Below are 18,069 nucleotides of genomic sequence, written 5' to 3'. Positions count from 1 at the left end.
AGGTCAGCATAGAGCACTTCACTTGAAACTAAGTTGCTTAACATTGGCATAGCTGGTGTGTTGATGACAGACATTTTTTCTGAGCTAAAAATAAATGTATTACTAACAAATATTAAAACAATTAATAATCACCTAAGGTTTAGTGTAATAAAATATTATTGCAAATTTAGGAAATCAATTAAACCATAAAACAAGCCAATTTATTTGATTTATAAGAAAAAAAAATCACTGAAGATTACTCCCTTTATATTACGGTGTTGTACTGAAGAGCCTGTCCACAAGTTACTTTCCTTGGTTTTTGACTCATCAAACCCATGCTCTAGTAAGAGCAGAAGCTTTTGTCCCAGCACAATTTTTTAATAGAAAAGGTGAGAATAAGGGACTATAGCCCCAGGTATATAAACATCAGATTTGGAGGGGTGGGCATTCAGCCCAGTAGTGAAGAGGCCCGTGCCCCATGCCAGGTGAAGATTTGGACTCCAGCTTCCTCCTACTGCGTACCTGGGAGACAGTGGTAAGGGCTGAGTAACTGGGTTTCAGCACCCACATGGGAGACCTCTACTGAGTTCCTGGCTCCTGGCTTCAGCCAGGCCCACTGCTGGCTGTTGCAGGCATTTGAGGAATGACCCAACTGATGGGCCCTCTCTTTGCCCATTGTTCTGTCTGCATCTCTCTCTAATTAAGAAACAAACAAACAAAAAAAACTTAAAAATTGGACTTGGGATGGGAGTCTGCATTATGGAAGGCCCAGAAAGTATGGAACCATTGACGCTGTAAATCCTAACACCAAAGAATCCTTTGGTTTGTTGCAATTAGGACAGGGAAGAGGGGAGATCCAAAGTAGTCACACTCTTACCTGGGGGAGTAAGCTGTGTGTGAGAGCTTCACGTGCCTGTGTCTCACCATTTCCCACAACTTCCCTACCCTGATTCCCAGCAGAAGTGACACAGGACCAGACACCTGCCTCTTGTTAACTCTTGAGGGCCACCATATCTACACCACCAGATAGGATGGCAACCATAATACAGGTGAAATCATATTACTTTCCACAAGACAAAAGAGAAAATTCAACCGAAGTGTAATGTCTTATTTTTATTTAGACTTACATCCATCTTTATACAGTACTTTCTTTTAACTGTGGAAAAGCCCAGCAGGAGTACCGACTAACCAGCAGCAGGTTCAACTGCAACATGATCAATGCCAACAGCCTGTCCTCACTGTTTGCCGACTGCCTTTCCGTGAAAGTCCAACAGAAAGAACTCTTTCTCCACTCAGTCAGAAAGAGCCACACTGTACTAAAGATGCAGAAATAAACTCCAATTCCATACTGTTGCTCATAAAAAAATGACTTCCATATAGGCATCGTCATGCTGCACACGGAGACCTTTCTTATAAAATGATACCCAGGACATTTGTCAGAAATAGGCAAGCCAGAAGTGCATGATGGCACTAAAGTCGAAAGCCTTCTGTGATGGAGGAAAATGTTATATCCTGTGATACTGATGTCTCCTGTCACTCTTGTTCCTTAAGGTATCAAACATTTTTAATGGTACAGAAAATCAAAATTTCTGGTTTATTCTTTTCTTAGAATAGCAATAAAGTTCCTGTCAATTGTGATTTTTCTAAGTCACATGACAAATAATATTTTTAAAAACCAAAAAAAGACTTACTTTTTTATTCCTTAGAATTCAAGTAAGACATTCCTAACTCACTTTAAGAATTACACCCTAAATTTCCTAAGTCATGTTCTAATTACTGCTTTAAGCACATACTTTGATAATATATCAAATGTTACTGAGAGCCCCTCACAGATTCAGAAGGTCTTACTGAGCCAAACAGTGAACTAACCAAAGTATACAGAGGGTGGCTGGGAAAAAGTTAAGATTTAGAAGAAAATAAGGCCAAAAGTAAACAACAGAATTCAGAAACCACACTTGAAACTACCCCAGAGATGGTTAAACGTCTTGAAATTACTTGTACCTTAGATTTTAAACAGCTAAAACATGTAATTTAAATATATTACCCTATTCACATCCCTGACCACCACACACTGCTAATTGGAGGGTGAAATCAGGCATTACCACATCATTTCTGCCTGGTGAGATAATTTTGGTTTTCTTCAAAGCATTCTGCCAATACTCTTATTTTCACCAGGAAATGTTTACTTTTTATTTTGAAGGAAATTTATATCTGCAATCACCAGTCCCAGGTTTGTCAAATTGCAAAATATAAAATGAAAGCTTGAAATAAGTATATAAGAATCAATCTGTTTTATAAGTATTGAGCATATCTAATACACTTCAACCATTTCCAAAGACAGGGGCTAAACAAATATTTTATGGATACTTCTTTTATCTCTTTATTCTCCTCAAGTGAAATAACTTATAATCAACTTTTATAAGGTTACAAGCTTAAACTTTTTCCATTATTGTTGACATATTAGGTTGAATTACACCTGCCTTCTCTTTCCTACTTTACATCTGATAAGAAACAGCCCTCACACCAAGACTACAGTGTGATATTTCAACAACTATACCAGACATAGTTCTTTTGAAATCTGAATTTACAGAAAAACTACATCTCCTACATCCTTAAAGTAGAACATTTAATATACACATTTATATATTTGTTTGAGCGCCAATTCAGTCTCTATGTACCCTTCAGTTGTGAATTATGTCCAGTAAACAAATAAAACATCTGTTTGTATTAGATCACAACTAAGTTTGAATGTATTTTGGTCTCTATTATATCAAATTATTTTTTGCCTAACTTCTCACTTTTTCACCACATAGTTTTGGCACTGTATAGACAATCCCTGACATCTTAAAGAACAGAAAATTTAAAAATAATAGCAAATTGCTGCTAAATTTCTTCTTGATGGGTGCTATTAACACCTATTAACATCAGGTTGTACCCATGACTACACATCAACTTAGTCTCTATCTTCAGAAACAAAAAGAAACAGGATAGGAATTTTAACAGACTAGTAAAAAATGGAATTTTTTCGTGCTGCTCATGAAGTGAAATACAGCCATAAATCAGGAACAGCTTTTGAAAGCAAGTATGATTACTAAGCTTTCCTAAAGGCAATTCTGAACTTATCACTCACTTGCAATATTTCTACCTTAAAAAACAGTAATGACTTACATGTAATTTCCTTAAGGACAGCAAACACTTTAAAATGCAAAAGAATTTTGTATTTTACCCCTAAGTGTAAAAATAAATATTTCACTAAGGAATGGGGGGAAAAGAACATTTAAATAATTTTATTGCATTGGAAGTTGCCAATTTGACTGTGAGTAGTTTCATTGCAGATGAAAAGAAATCAAAATACAGGACAGATGTTGAACAAACCACGTTTAAGTTCTGTCACACCGTGGCATTTTTCAAATGATTTTGGCTCATCTATTAAATAAGGTGCATTTTGCTTGACTTTGAAAAGGGAAACATCAGGAAATATTTAAAGGCCAATTGCTGCCAATTAACTTTGATCAGTAAAAGTTCTATTTGAATCTTTCAGATTCCTCTCCTGTCTGAAATAACATACGTTTATAAAATCGAACGAAACAACAACTTGATGATTAATGCCTGTTGGCAACCCTACCACAGCTTTCTTAAAAGTGGAATTTAAATAAGCAACTGTCTCTGTTAAGAAGGGGGTGACAGGTAGCTATGATCATGTTTTCTCATTATGGAGATTGAAAAACAATATTTGTTATTAAGAATGTTGCTAACCAAGCTCATCATACTGTCAATGCTGCTAACACATTTAGCTAGCCATCACACAAAAGTTTCCAACCAATCACAATGGGCCAATAAAATCAGCAGCAGTTTGACATAAGGAACCCTGGCAACCAAGTCCCGACTACAATATCCTCCAACAATGTCCTCCAAGCGACTGGACCATCCAGAAAGAAAAGCATCCACACTAATACAGGAAGAGTATGACATAGACGGCATTTGTAAGTATTACTACTTCTGTTGGATTGTAAAGGTAAAGGTAAATCTCCACAGAGATTATGCATCATTTGAGAAACAGGCAGCTTCGGCTAATCCACAAACTTCAACACTTAAGATTCACATTACCAAATCCAAATCCCTACCAACAGTGACGTGGGATCTAAGTTGGAAACACAACAGCCAAAGAAAGGCAAAGCAGAACTACCATGAAGGTGGAACACTGCCAGATGATCAATTACTTTATCTCATTATTCCAATTATATGTTTAAAAATAATATCCCGTTGCTATTTAAGGCCAGTCTCCACTTTTCAGACATGCAACATGACGTATAAAACCATTAGGACTTACTTCTAAGTCGTTAAAAAATAGATGTGTATCTGCCAAGTTGAAAATCATTTCTTCCATTCGCAGGCCAAGGGAAACTGAAGTGGGTGGATCCTAAAAGAAGAATTTCATAGGTCAACATCATGTATGCGTGATGTCACATAAATATAGTGTCACATTAGGTGGGAGCCAGCACCAGCAAAGGCAAGAAGCAAGAGACACCCAGGGAAACGGAGACTCTGGTTGCCTTTCGTGTGCACAACTTATTGTGTTTAGGCTTCAGTGCTTTATTTACTGACACTGTCCTACGTGTTGTTGGTACTTGGCACAATGAAGAAATCATATGCCACTTAAATATTATAAAAATGTAAAATCTACAGTTACTGAGACATAAAACAGGGGAGACATTCAGCTCAATATGTTTGTTTCAGGAGCAGCAGTCAGTCAATCAATATGCCATTATCCTCTCACTGTCTTAACTCTACCAGTCAAATAAATAAAAAAATGCCATATATATATATATTATACCATGATCCACTTTGAGTTCCAGATGTCCTGCCACAAATATCAGAAAATAAATATAGGCCGGCGCCGTGGCTCAACAGGCTAATCCTCCGCCTTGCGGTGCTGGCACACCGGGTTCTAGTCCCGGTTGGGGCAGCGGATTCTATCCCGGTTGCCCCTCTTCCAGGCCAGCTCTCTGCTGTGGCCTGGGAAGGCAGTGGAGGATGGCCCGGGTCCTTGGGCCCTGCACCCGCATGGGAGACCAGGAGAAGCACCTGGCTCCTGGCTTTGAATCAGCATGATGCGCCGGCCGCAGCGGCCATTGGAGGGTGAACCAACAGCAAAAAAGGAAGACTTTTCTCTCTGTCTCTCTCTCTCTCACTATCCACTCTGCCCGCCAAAAATAAATAAATAAATAAAAAATAAAAAAAAAAGAAAATAAATACACCGTTGATTAATTTCAGAAGGATGCTAAGCGGAATTTTACCCTAGATGACAGCTCTCCACGATTATTTGTATTTATTCAGACTGCTTGCCAAGTTTGAGTATATTCAAAGTTGGAATTGATGGTCACTCTGATCACCCAGGACCATGTCTAGCTCAGGGAACTGACCTGGACACTCACATGACACTATCTGGGCATCAAATAGCCAGCATTATATACACAGAAGAGTTCTAGCACCCTGAAACCTAGCTTTGGGCCATACTGTTGAGTAGTCAAGTCTATGCAACTTATATCCTGATGTGATTTACTGGCACTGAAATGCCCCTGGCTGATATGCAGATAGGTACAATCTTCATGGTGTTGCCCTATTTGTAATATATAAAATCCAGGAAGAAATATGGTTCATGACTGAAGAGCCAGCATAATTAGTGAAGGAAAAATTTCTGGAAAGATAAAAGGATTCTATAACTTAATAAAGGATATGTTTTTGAAGGTTTTATTGGCATTCTAGTAATAATAGTTACTTTTATATGTATGGTATTTAAGATTTTTCCAAAGAACAACAATTTCTTATTTATTTATTTATTTATTTAAAAAATTTTTTTGACAGGCAGAGTGGACAGTGTGAGAGAGAAAGACAGAGAGAAAGGTCTTCCTTTTGCTGTTGGTTCATCCTCCAAATGGCCGCCGCGGCCGCGCTTATCTGAAGCCAGGAGCCAGGTGCTTCTCCTGGTCTCCCACACGGGTGCAGGGCCCAAGGACTTGGGCCATCCTCCCACTGCACTCCCAGGCCACAGCAGAGAGCTGGACTGGAAGAGGAGCAACCGGGACAGAATCCGGAGCCCCAACCAGGACTAGAACCCGGTGTGCCGGCGCCACAGGCGGAGGATTAGCCTAGTGAGCCGCAGCACCGGCCAACAATTTCTGATATACTATTTTATTGTCACAGCAACCCTTGGGAATAAGTACAGAATCTACCTGTATAATTACTTGCTCTGGGAAAGTGTTAATTAGAGGAATTATGCCTTCAGGTAAGGTCGCCCATCTGGCCTGGGTACTCTATCACCACAGTCTTCAAGTGTTACGTCAGCGTCAAGAAGATAAAACTCAAAGAAAGTAAGATTCTCACTATTCAATACTGACCCACATAAACCTTACACACAATCTCTGCATTGTCTTCTGGATACACTTTCTAATCTTAGGACTTGCCTGTGTCTTCCTCCCTGCTCTCCATGTAACTGAAATCTACCCTCCCCTTGAGTATCCTCCACGAGCCCCACCTCCTCCTGCAATAGGAGAGTCCTAGCCTGGGGAGGCAGGACCTATGTTTGCTTGCCCATTTTGAGGCTCTGTGTATGCACTGAGCCTCGTTTGTGGATGTGATAGAAGGCTAGATGGCAAACACAGTGTCCTCACATAAAACAAGAAAAGAATAGGTGTTTCTCAATTTGACACAATTATACATGTTTATATACTTAGGAGTGTGTAGGGACCTGGAACGGAGTGATGGGGTGGACATGCTCGGCACCTGGTATGGGCCAATCAGGTTCAGCCAGGGAGGCAGAACCAGCACCTCCCACTGCCTTCTAGCACTGCCATACCACTCTCTAAGGCCACCCAACCCATAGAAGCACCCTCCCACCTTCCAGGAGTGCTAGAAGGGGAAGGGGCAGAGGTCTGTGATGCCTGCCCCTTCTCTGCTAGCCGCCAGGCAATGGGAAGGAGGTGGAGGACATGGCATTGCCAGAAGTCAGGGGTAGATTGGCCAAGGGACAAAGCAAACACTCCAAGGTTTACGAGAGGGCTGGGAGGAAATACAGACGCAGAGGCTAACTCTGTCCAAAAGCTGGCCCGGGAGGCACAAATGCAAACAATTCCCTCAAATTTCCCGTCGGACGATTCACAGCCCTTAGCATTCATAAACGCTCCCTTTGAATACTACCTGCAATCTATGAAATGTCGTACGTTGTAGAAGCATAAACACGGTTTACAGATAAGTGAAGAAAAAATAACTCATCTACTCTAGGTTTCATAGGAAATTGCTCACTCCCAAGGATAATAAATAGCAGTGAGAGTGGTGAAAAAATTCTTTTAAAGTCAAATATTCAAGTAGTCCCCAGAACAGAATTAACCAATAGGGGAAGTCCAAACAGCTGTTTCTGAAACAGAACACCTGACTAAGGTGTTTACTCCCTCTAGTTCAGGCCAATAAAAATACATGACTTGTCTCATAACCATGTCAATGAATCTTTTTATGTGGCAAGGGTGGAGACTCACCACCTTGATTTAATTGCCAATTCTGGAATTTATGTGCCATGGTATTGTTGCTTTTGAAAAAGTATTATTTCTCCTTAATATGGCTGCTTATTTATATGACCATCAAAAGAATTACTCTATTGTTTGTTAATATATAGCACGCTTTAACTTTTCTTCATAAATTACAGTAATGACTTGCTAGTTGGAATACTAATAAATTTTAAAGGCTTGTTCCATCCTGTGGTAAAATATAACACAGATGTTGGACTTATTTACCTCCTAATGCTATTTGCTTTTGTTATTAGCAGTCATTCCTTAGCAGTTTTTATACCTGCCACTCCATGATATTGTTACGAAACATTTATGACACCAAGAGAATGGTTTGGCAGTTAACTGGAAGGAGATAATTTTAGAATAGGAATAGGCTCTAGTTGAAAGTAGTGTTTCTCAAACATCTTTTTACTACAATCCACCATGAGAAATTAAGTTTTACACCATGATCTTGTAATTTCTCATTCTCTCTCTCTCGTCTCTCTCTCACAACACACACACACACACAGAGAGAGAGAGAGAGAGAGTAAACATGCAGGTACACACAGTTGAAGTATAAGTTTCACAAAATAAGACTTCAATCAGTGTGTTGCATGTACTCTGAGTGTTTGCATTTCATAGCCCTGCCACCATCTGCAGTTTGGAAAACAGAGCTCCAGAGGGCATGGACTCTGGTTTGAGACATGAACACTGTGATCCAGCAGTACTGTGATTTGTGCTTGGTAACTGAGCTGGCAGGGTACAAAACCATTTCACCCTGTTTTACCTATGCGGGGACAAGCAGAAAGGTGGATAACTGTGTTTACAGATTTGCTTACACAATTCTAATAACTGGAATTCTTCTAACATATTTGATTTTATTTTCATGTTATAATAGAAAATTTTTTTTTTGACAGGCAGAGTGGACAGTGAGAGAGAGAAAGACAGAGAGAAAGGTCTTCCTTTGCCATTGGTTCACCCTCCAATGGCCACCGCGCCGGCGCACCGCACTGATCCGAAGGCAGGAGCCAGGTGCTTCTCCTGGTCTCCCATGGGGTGCAGGGCCCAAGCACTTGGGCCATCCTCTCTGCACTCCCTGGCCACAGCAGAGAGCTGGCCTGGAAGAGGAGCAACCGGGACAGAATCCGGCGCTCCAACCAGGACTAGAACCCGGTATACCGGCGCCACAAGGCAGAGGATTAGCCTATTGAGCCGCGGCGCTGGCCATAATAGAAAACATTTTAATAGCTTCAAAATTTTCAAACTCGCCTGATACAAGTCAAATACAACAAAAGCTAATACTGCATAGCTAATAAATTTGTTGTACCTTGATGGCTTATTTTGGCATATTTAGAAGGAGGGAAAAACACATTCTTAGACCAAAACTGAGAAATGAAAATCACCATGTCTTTGGTTTAATGTTACTTTTCTCTAATAAGTAATTTTCTTGAACTAACAAATTCCAGGGCAGCAGTTACAAAATGGTTTCTTTCAAAATATCATTTTTTGTTATATCACTTTTGAAAAATCAGTTAAAGCTTTGCCTCCATGTCAAAGCAACATCTCATTTTAAAGAAATCTCATCGCCAAACATCACCATTCTTGTCTGGCTTTGACTGCTCTGTGGCATTCAACAATGCTGTCTACTCTCTTGTTAACCTTGCTCCTCTTCTGCTGTCTACGATGTCGTCGATCTTTTCTGGGTATCCTCCAAGAACCTGGTTATCCATTACTTAATCCTTAAACCACACCACCTCACTCCCTCCATCAGATCTGAGGCCTCCATAGGCATATATATCAATGACTTGTTGGTCATTTCTCCTTGCATGTCTGTCAAGCACCTGACACATTGTGTGGTAAGTTGCACTTACCCTATTTCCCCTTGGAAGTCAACTGTATTCCTTCTTTAGATGAATGACAACCTACCAACCCCAAACCTTGATATTCTCCTAAACCCTCTCCTTGCCCTCAATTTTACATCATATCAACCCTGTCATCCTGCTACTGGCACCAGAAATTCACATCTTCATCTTCACTACTGTTCTTTGTTTCTTTGCTTTCCCCCGGCCACGAGTCCTTCTCTAGGTAGCCCCTTCTCCCTATTTCCATTCCATTCTTCCCTCTCTTTCAGGAAACATCCAAATACTCCAATCAGTATGAGAGGCCTGTGAATGTTGTTCATAACTGTTGTTTACCTCCCTAGTGTATGAACTGTTTACATATTTTCTTTGTCTTTTATTATATAGAGAGAGTGAGAACAAGTGAACAGTCCCATCAGCTGGTTTACTTTCCAAATGCTCACAACATCTGGAGCCAGGCCAGGCCAAACCTGGGAGCTGGGAACTCAATCCAGGTCTCCCAAATGAGCTGCAGGAACCCAACTACTTGAGCAGCTATCACCTGTGGCCTCTGAGGGTCTGGACAGGAAAGGTCTAGCAGGTGGAGTCAGGAGCTGCAGCCAGGCATGGAACCTAGGTACTCCAATGTGGGTCACAGGTATCTTCCTGCTAGGCTAAACACGTCCTGCAAACTTATGATACCCTTTCTTTAAACGATGACAAAGCAGAGTTTTAATATATTACTTTTTCAAAAGTAATCTTGTAAAGTGACCTTTATAGAAAATATTGAAGCCCCTCATCGGGAACGGCACACAATAATTTTACAAAAGGCATACTCTGAAATCTAGTTCCCTCGCAATAATGGAAAAACAGAGCGAAGAAGCTCACGCAGAGCAACTTCAACAAAATGCTTTTCATTTTCTTGTTGTATGAGGAAACTAAACATAGTACCACTCTTGTGCCCAGGAAATTCTAGTGGAGACCCTTTCTGAAGCTGCTGTTTACTGAAAGACAAGATAATATACAGCATCTAAGCCACACCCCCTTTCACAAATGAAATCTAACCCTGCTTGTAGATTATGTGGACATGATCCTGAATTGAAAGTGAAGGACTTGTTACATGTCTAGGCTACCCACAATTGCAGTACACCCAAGATAAACTATGACTACTGAAAGTCACATATCTAAAAAAAAAATTAAATAATGATGAACTCTGCTGATTGTCTGTAGACCCAGGCCTAAAACAGGTGTTTTGTCTTGTCTTCTGTCAGGTAATCTTTAACTGCCCCATTGCCTCAAGATCTTTTTCTCATGTTTCTAGAACACAAGAGACTAAAATTGATGTCATCCCAGATCACCAGCATCATTCCCTGGGGCCATCGTTATTCTTTTAACTGTTTCCTGTTTTTTGTTTTTGTTTTTTCAGCCAATTACTGCTACTGAACAAGATCTTTGTGTGGGGGCCAGCGTTGTGGCATAGTAGGTAAAGCTGTGGCCTGCAAAGCTGGCACCTCACATGTACCGGTTCATGTCCTGGCTGCTCCACTTCTGATCCCGCTCCCTGCTAATAGTCTGGGAAAACAGCAGAAAATGGTCCCTGAGCTTGGGCCCCTGCATGCACATGAGATACCTGGAAGAAGCTCCTGGATTTGGCTTGGACTAACCCTGGCTGTTGCAGCCAACTGGGGAGTGAACCAGCAGATAGAAGATACCTCTTTCTTTCCCTCTTTTCTATGTAACTCAGAGTTTCAAATAAATAAATAAATCTTAAAAAAATCTTCATTTGATAAAAATGTTTAACATGAGAATTAGTAAGTACTGTGTTGTAGTAATTATCCTATATTTCCTATAATCCTGAGAATCTAAAGTATTCATAAGTTCCTTATTTAAAAAAAGAAAATGTTTTAACCTTTGTCCCCAGGACCTTCATCAGTAACATGGGAATAAAACAGGTTTCCTTACAAGATTAAGCTGGGTACTATATTTGAATTTCTGGACCTAGTACTTGGCTAACAGTAAGCTGCTACTGCTACTACTTCTGCTTTTTTTTTTTTTTTTTTTAATTCATTACTGTTACAATAAGTGCTGTAGCACAATCTAGACATGGGACTCCATTTCATGGCCACCAAAAGATGCATCAACATTTTGCATTGAAATCGCATGTGAAGTCAGGCTGTTAAAGATAAGAGCCATGAAAAGAAAGGAGATATTTGAGAAACAATCAAAATTCAGAAAGTTTGTTTAATCTCATAGCAACACTTTACCTTTCCAAAACTAACACTAGGCTAGTTAATTGCAAAAGAACTACTTGTCCTTTTATCTCTGCTGGTACATCTCTATTTACTTTAGTCAGCTAAATTAAGGGCTTTATGGAATTTTTTCCTTCTTATTCAATTATATTTGATCCCAAAAGAACGTAAGACATCCTACAATGGCTTGCTGAAGGACACTAATAGAATATTGAAGCTTTAACAACAACAGAAGTCAAACACACATTTCTTACTGGAAAAGTATAACTCATCCATGAAATCTTAACAAAAAAAAAAAAAGAGGAACAGAGAGAAAGCTAAATCTAATCAAGCTTCTTGATCTAGCTTTTGGTTTGTAGGAAATACTGAGATGAAGGAACATGCCAAATTATACAGGAGGGGCCGGTGCTGCAGCTCGCTAGGCTAATCCTCTGCCTGTAGCGCCAGCACCCCAGGTTCTAGTCCTGGTTGGGGCGCAGTATTCTGTCCGGGTTGTTCCTCTTCCAGTCCAGCTCTCTGCTGTGGCCCGGGAAGGCAGTGGAGGATGGCGCAAGTGCTTGGGCCCTGCACCTGCATGGAAGACCAGGAAGAAGCACCTGGCTCCTGGCTTTGGATCAGGGCAGCGCGCCAGCCGTAGCAGCCATTTGGGGGGTGAACCAATGGAAGGAAGACCTTTCTCTCTGTCTCTCTCTCTCTCACTATCTAACTCTGCCTGTCCAAAAGAAAAAATTATACAGGAGGGACACAGTCAAGGAAACTCAGACTCTCTGGAACTCTACAGGACAGATGGCCTGGTTACTTCAAAACACTGGAGGTTAAAAAGAACAAAAAGTGAGCAAGAAACTACAGATTAAAAGACACTTAAGAGATAAGAAAACTATAAAAATATAAATAAATAAATAAATAAAACCACTGGGAGGAAATACACAACTCAGAATAGAAGGAAGCCACCTCAAAATAATAACGTAATATATGAAAAGCCTACACAGCTAATATACTCATTGTTGAACGTCTGACAGCTTTTTTCTTCTCATATAAGGAACAACAAAAAGTGACCCCCTTTTCTACTTAGTGGAGTAGGAGGAGTCATAGCCAGAGCAGTGGAGCAAGCATAACAAGTAAGAGGCATCAGAACTGTAAAGGAAGAAGTCAAATGATCTCTGTTTGCAATGACATAACTGTATCCTAAAGGTTCCATAAACAAAAAAATTTCTCTTAGAACGATTCGGTACAGGTGCAGGATACAAAATCAATACACAAAAATCAGTTGTGTTTCTAAACACTAACAATGACTGATTTGGGAAGGTAATTAATATAATTCCATTTATAATAGCAGCAATAAAAAGAATCAGTTATTTAGGAATAAACTTAACCAAGGAGGTAAAAGACTTAAACACTGAAAACTACAAAGCATTGCTGAAAGAAATTGATAGAGACACAGTAAATGGATGACATCACATGCTCATAGATATAAAATTTATGATTAAGAAATCTACTATCCAAAGGAATTTACAGATTTAATACAATCCCGATCAAATCTCCAATGGGATTTTTTCTTGCTGAGAGAAAAATCCCTCTTAGAACTTGTATGTAATTTCAAGGGACCTTGAATGTCCAAAACAATACTGAAATAGAACAAAGTTGGAGTTCTCACACTTCTCAATTTCAAAACTTCATGCAAAGCTACAGTAATAAAAACAATGTGGTTGTGGAATAAACACAGATATATGGAATGATGGAAATGAACAGAAAAACCAGAAGTAAACTCTGCATACATGTCGAATGATTTTCAACAAGGGTGCTAAGACCATTCAAGGGGGGAAATGATAGTAATTTCAACAAATGATGCTGAGTAAATTGTATATCGACATGCAAAAAATAAATTGTATCCTCACCTCATGCCTTACACAAAAATTAATTCAGAACAGAGCTAATAGCTAAATATAAGAGTAAATGATAAAAGTCTTAGGGGAAAACAACCTAACACTGGATACAGCAATGACTTCCCAGATATGACACCAGAAGCACAGGCAACAAAAGACAAGACAAAGTTGAGTACACCAAAATTTAAGATGCCTGTGCATCAAAGGGTACAGTGAACACAATGGAAGGGCAGCCTACCGAATGGGAACAAATGCTTGGTTAAGGGTTAATATCTGGCATAGATAAAGAATTGCTACATCTGTCAGAATGTAGGATTGAATCAAATAATAGTAAATAGCAATCAATAAATCAAAAGGCAGGAGCAACCCCAGTGTTCCACTGATGGATGAATGTATAAACAAAATGCAGTATGTACATGCAGTGGAACATTATTTAACCTTAAAAAGGAAGGAAATTCTGACACATTTTACTACATGGAAGTCCCTTGAGTATATTGTGCTAAGTGACACTAAGCCAGTCAGGAGATAAATACTGTATAAATTCACTGATAAAAAGCACCTGAAATTCATGGAGACACAGGTAGATTGAGGTTGCTAGGCTCTAGAGGCAAGAAGGACTGGGGAGTTCTTGAGTGGGTACAGATGTTCAGTCTCAATTGAAAACAGCTTTAAAGATGGGTTGCACAGCACTGTGGATTTACATAACATGACTGAACAGTGCACTGAAAAATGGTTAGGAAGACAGCATTTATGGCTTGTGTATTTTACAACTAAAAAGGAACATTTAAAAATGGAGAGTATAACTATTGATTAGACATTTAATGATATTAAAAATTATTAATTTTGGTAGATGGCTAAGGTACTGAGTACCATTTACTATTTCTAGTCTAAAAACTCCTTTAATGGAATCTTTTAAATTTTTAAAAAATTTTGTTTTGCTTTTATTTACTTGAAAGGGAGAGAGGGAGAGAGAGAGAGAGAGAGGGAGGGAGGGAGGGAGGGAGAGACGGGGAGGGAGGGAGGGAGGGAGGGAGGGAGAGGGAGAAGGAGAGAGGGAGGGAGAAGGAGAGAGGGAGGGAGGGAGGGAGGGAGGGAGGGAGGGAGGGAGAGGGAGAGAGAAAGGGAGAGCTAACTTCCATCCTCTGGTTAATTCCTTTAATGTCTGCAATAGACAGGGCTGGGCTATTCTGAAGCCATAGCCTGGAACTCAGTCTGGGTCTCCTGTGTAGGTGGAAGGGATCCAACTACTTGTACCATCAGCTGCAGCCTTGCAGGGTGCACACTGTAAGGAAGCTGGAATTGGAAGTGGAGCAGGAACTCTAACCTAGGCCCTTTGTTATGGGGTGTGGGCACCCCAAACAGCATCTTAATGATTGTGCCAAGTGTCCTCCCCCTAATGGAGTCTTAAATGCATACTGATCTTAAAATGTAAAGCATAGTGGCCCTGGAAGGCAGTGGAGGATGGCCCACGTGCTTGGGCCCTGCACCTGCATGGGAGACCAGGAGGAAGCACCTGGCTCCTGGCTTTGGATCAACACACCAGCCGTAGCGGCCATTTGGGGAGTGAACCAATGGAAGGAAGACCTTTCTTTGTCTCTCTCTCTCTCACTGTCTAACTCTGCCTGTCAAAAAAAAATGTAAAGCATATATATAGTAGCTGGGATTTACTTTGAAAAATCACCCTTGGACAGAAAGGACAACATAGGGATGTAGAGAGGATACACATAAACAAAATTAACTAGGACTTCATTTTTATTAAAGTTGGAGAGGTTACATTGGTTTTATTATATTATTCCATCTGCCTTTTTATATGACTGGAAGTTTCTATAATAAAAGTAAAAAAGTATATATATATATATATATATATATACACACACACATATATATATATATATATATATATACACATTCACCAAGACAAGATTAGCTTTCTCTTGGTAATGAAACTGTAGACTAAAAATATTTATTATGAAAATGAAAGTACATCCAGGGGCCGGTGCTGTGGTGCAGTGGGTTAAAGTCATAGCCTGCTGGGCCTGCATCCCATATGGATGCCGGTTTGAGTCCCAGCTGTTCCACTTCCGATCCAGCTCTCTGCTATGGCCTGGGAAAGCAGTGGAAGATGGCCCAAGTCCTTGGGCCCCTGCACCTGCGTGGGAGACCCAGAAGAAGCTCCTGGCTCCTGGCTTTGGATTTGCACAGCTCCAGACATTGTGGCCATCTGGGGAGTGAACCAGCGAATGGAAGACCTCGCTCTCTCTGACTCTACCTTGCTCTGAAACTCTTTCAAATAAATAAAATAATTTTTTTTTTAAAAAAGTACATCCGGCTGGCGCCGTGGCTCAACAGGCTAATCCTCTGCCTAGCGGCGCCAGCACACCGGGTTCTAGTCCCGGTCGGGGTGCCAGATTCTGTCCCAGCTGCCTCTCTTCCAGGCCAGCTCTCTGCTATGGCCCAGGAGTGCAGTGGAGGATGGCCCAAGTGCTTGGGCCCTGCACCCCATGGGAGACTAGGAGAAGCACCTGGCTCCTGGCTTCGGAACAGTACAGTGCGCTGGCTGCAGTGCGCTGGCCGCGGCGGCCATTGGAGGGTAAACCAACGGCAAAAGGAAGACCTTTCTGTCTGTCTCTCTCTCTCACTGTCCACTCTGCCTGTCAAAAAGTAAAAAAAAAAAAAAAAAAAAAAGTACATCCAAACAATACTTTTAAAACACCCACAACATTTAAAAGGCAAAATTGCAAGAGCTTTGCAGTTCTTCAGTCTCTTTTATGTTTTAATTTTTAAAAAACATTTATTTTTCATTTATTTGAAAGGCAAGAGTTACAGAGAGACAAAGAGACAGAGAATAACAGAGAGAGAGAGAGAGAGAGAGAGAGAGAGAGAGATAATATCTTCCATCTACTGGCCTATTCTCCAAACAGCTGCAATAGTGAGGGCTGGGCCAGGCCGAAGCCAGGAGCCAGGAGCTTCTTTCCAGTCTCCCACGTGGGTAGAGGGGCCCAAGGACTTGGGCCATCTTCCATTGCTTTAGCAAGGAGCTGGATCAGAAATGGAACAGCCGTTTCTCAAACCGGCACCCGTGGGAGATGACGGCATCTCAGGCAGAGGCTTAACTTGCTATGTCACAATGCTGGCCCTGGCTTAAACTCTTATTGAGAAGCAGGTACCAGGACTTGGTGGGGTGACCTATACTTAGACTTGAGTGAGACTCGGAATATACATGACTGCTTTGCCTGCAACAACTCTACTCGTTTTTATATCACAGGGGATACTCTCTTCTGGGAACCCAGAGGAACTCCACCACTGAGAACTGAAGCCATAGGATCTTCATCTCATCAATTTCTGAGCAGCTGTGTCACTCTGCAACACTGACCAGCTAGAACAAAGAAATTCTAGTGTAATTTAAGAACAGCAGAAGCCCTCAAAGCAACTAACTCAGGGTTTCTGACAATTTTTTTTTAGATGTACACTTCCCATGGATTCTGATTTTCTCTTTCCTGATCCATCATGCACATGGTCTTACTTGACATCTATTACAGGCTGTTTCTTACTAGGTAAGTGATGGTAGCCACTAGGGTATGTCTGCCATGAATAACAAGTACAGGAAGAGTTGTTTCTTTAACATGGTGAGACTCTTGTATGTTCACTCTTAGTGGACATAGGGGGCATTAGAGCAGTATTACCCCAATGACAGATTGCTGAATATTCAGTCATTTGCCAGTGACAGCCTGCTTTACCCCTTTATAAGCTCCCTAAAGGCAGGCATTATGCTTAGGCACCAGCCACAGTGCTGTGTGTACATTCTATAAATGATGCAAGATTGACTTTATGAATAACTTGTATTATCAGGCCATGAAGGACATGGTGACTCAGGCAGGAGGGAAGGGTGTGGTCAGGTGCATGTGCTCTGGGTGCCAGGACCCATGTACCTAGTGTGTAACTAGAGAAGGGGCACAATTTTCCGAATCACTTCATGGATGTTTTTCAAGATGATTGCCCACAACTACACTACTCTATGCTAGAAGGTTAAGGTACTAAATAGCGTCTACTGCTTCTATTCTGACAAATTCCTTTGATTAGGTCTTACATTTTGAGTCGTTCTAATATGAAGACCACATGGCATTAGCATGGGGACCTATAGCCAATAGGAAAACCACTGTGAATACTTTGGGGTCCTTAGGGAAGGGAGTAGGGGTCCATTCTTACATGTCATTTGCTTTATTTCATTGAGAAGATTGAATTTCACACTACTGAGGTTATTTTGTTGCTCATTCAGTTAAGAGCTTTGACGATTACATCTGTGTTAATAATGCTAGTACTTGTACATGACGCTGTGGTCTTTATCTCATCAATAAGCACTCTGAAAACGGTTTTGAGGGAGGTATGTGCTCATCACCAATTTTCTCGACCTCATCAGGAAGCTGTATCTTTCTGTAATGTAGCCATGTCCACTACCAGGAAGAGAGAGAAGAGGTAGAATCTAACTTCACCAAGTGGACAGCCAAAGCAAACCATGTCACAAAGTTGCTTAGGGAATCTTCTCAGAGCAAAGCTTGGAAAACGGACTGGAATGTAGAAT

At 40.8% G+C, this 18,069-nt stretch overlaps 1 protein-coding gene across 3 annotated transcripts in view; it reads right to left on the bottom strand.

Annotated features, from left to right (window-relative positions):
- The window catches only part of EYA1 (EYA transcriptional coactivator and phosphatase 1), a 163,242-nt gene that overhangs the window by 47,779 nt on the left and 97,394 nt on the right, over positions 1–18,069 (bottom strand). Inside the window, exon 11 of one of the 3 annotated variants that reach the window (XM_062189549.1) lies at positions 4,310–4,399. The exons of the other annotated variants lie outside the window; for them this stretch is intronic. Within the exon in view, the coding sequence (XP_062045533.1) occupies positions 4,310–4,399 (90 nt within the window). The remainder of the gene's footprint in view (positions 1–4,309; positions 4,400–18,069) is intronic. 3 annotated transcript variants of the gene reach the window in all.

The sequence above is a fragment of the Lepus europaeus genome, chromosome 4, assembly GCF_033115175.1.
Source record: "Lepus europaeus isolate LE1 chromosome 4, mLepTim1.pri, whole genome shotgun sequence".
In the NCBI taxonomy this organism is placed as follows: Eukaryota; Metazoa; Chordata; class Mammalia; order Lagomorpha; family Leporidae; genus Lepus; species Lepus europaeus.
Note: the sequence above shows the minus strand (reverse complement) of the source record. Positions and strands in the feature narration are given on the sequence as shown.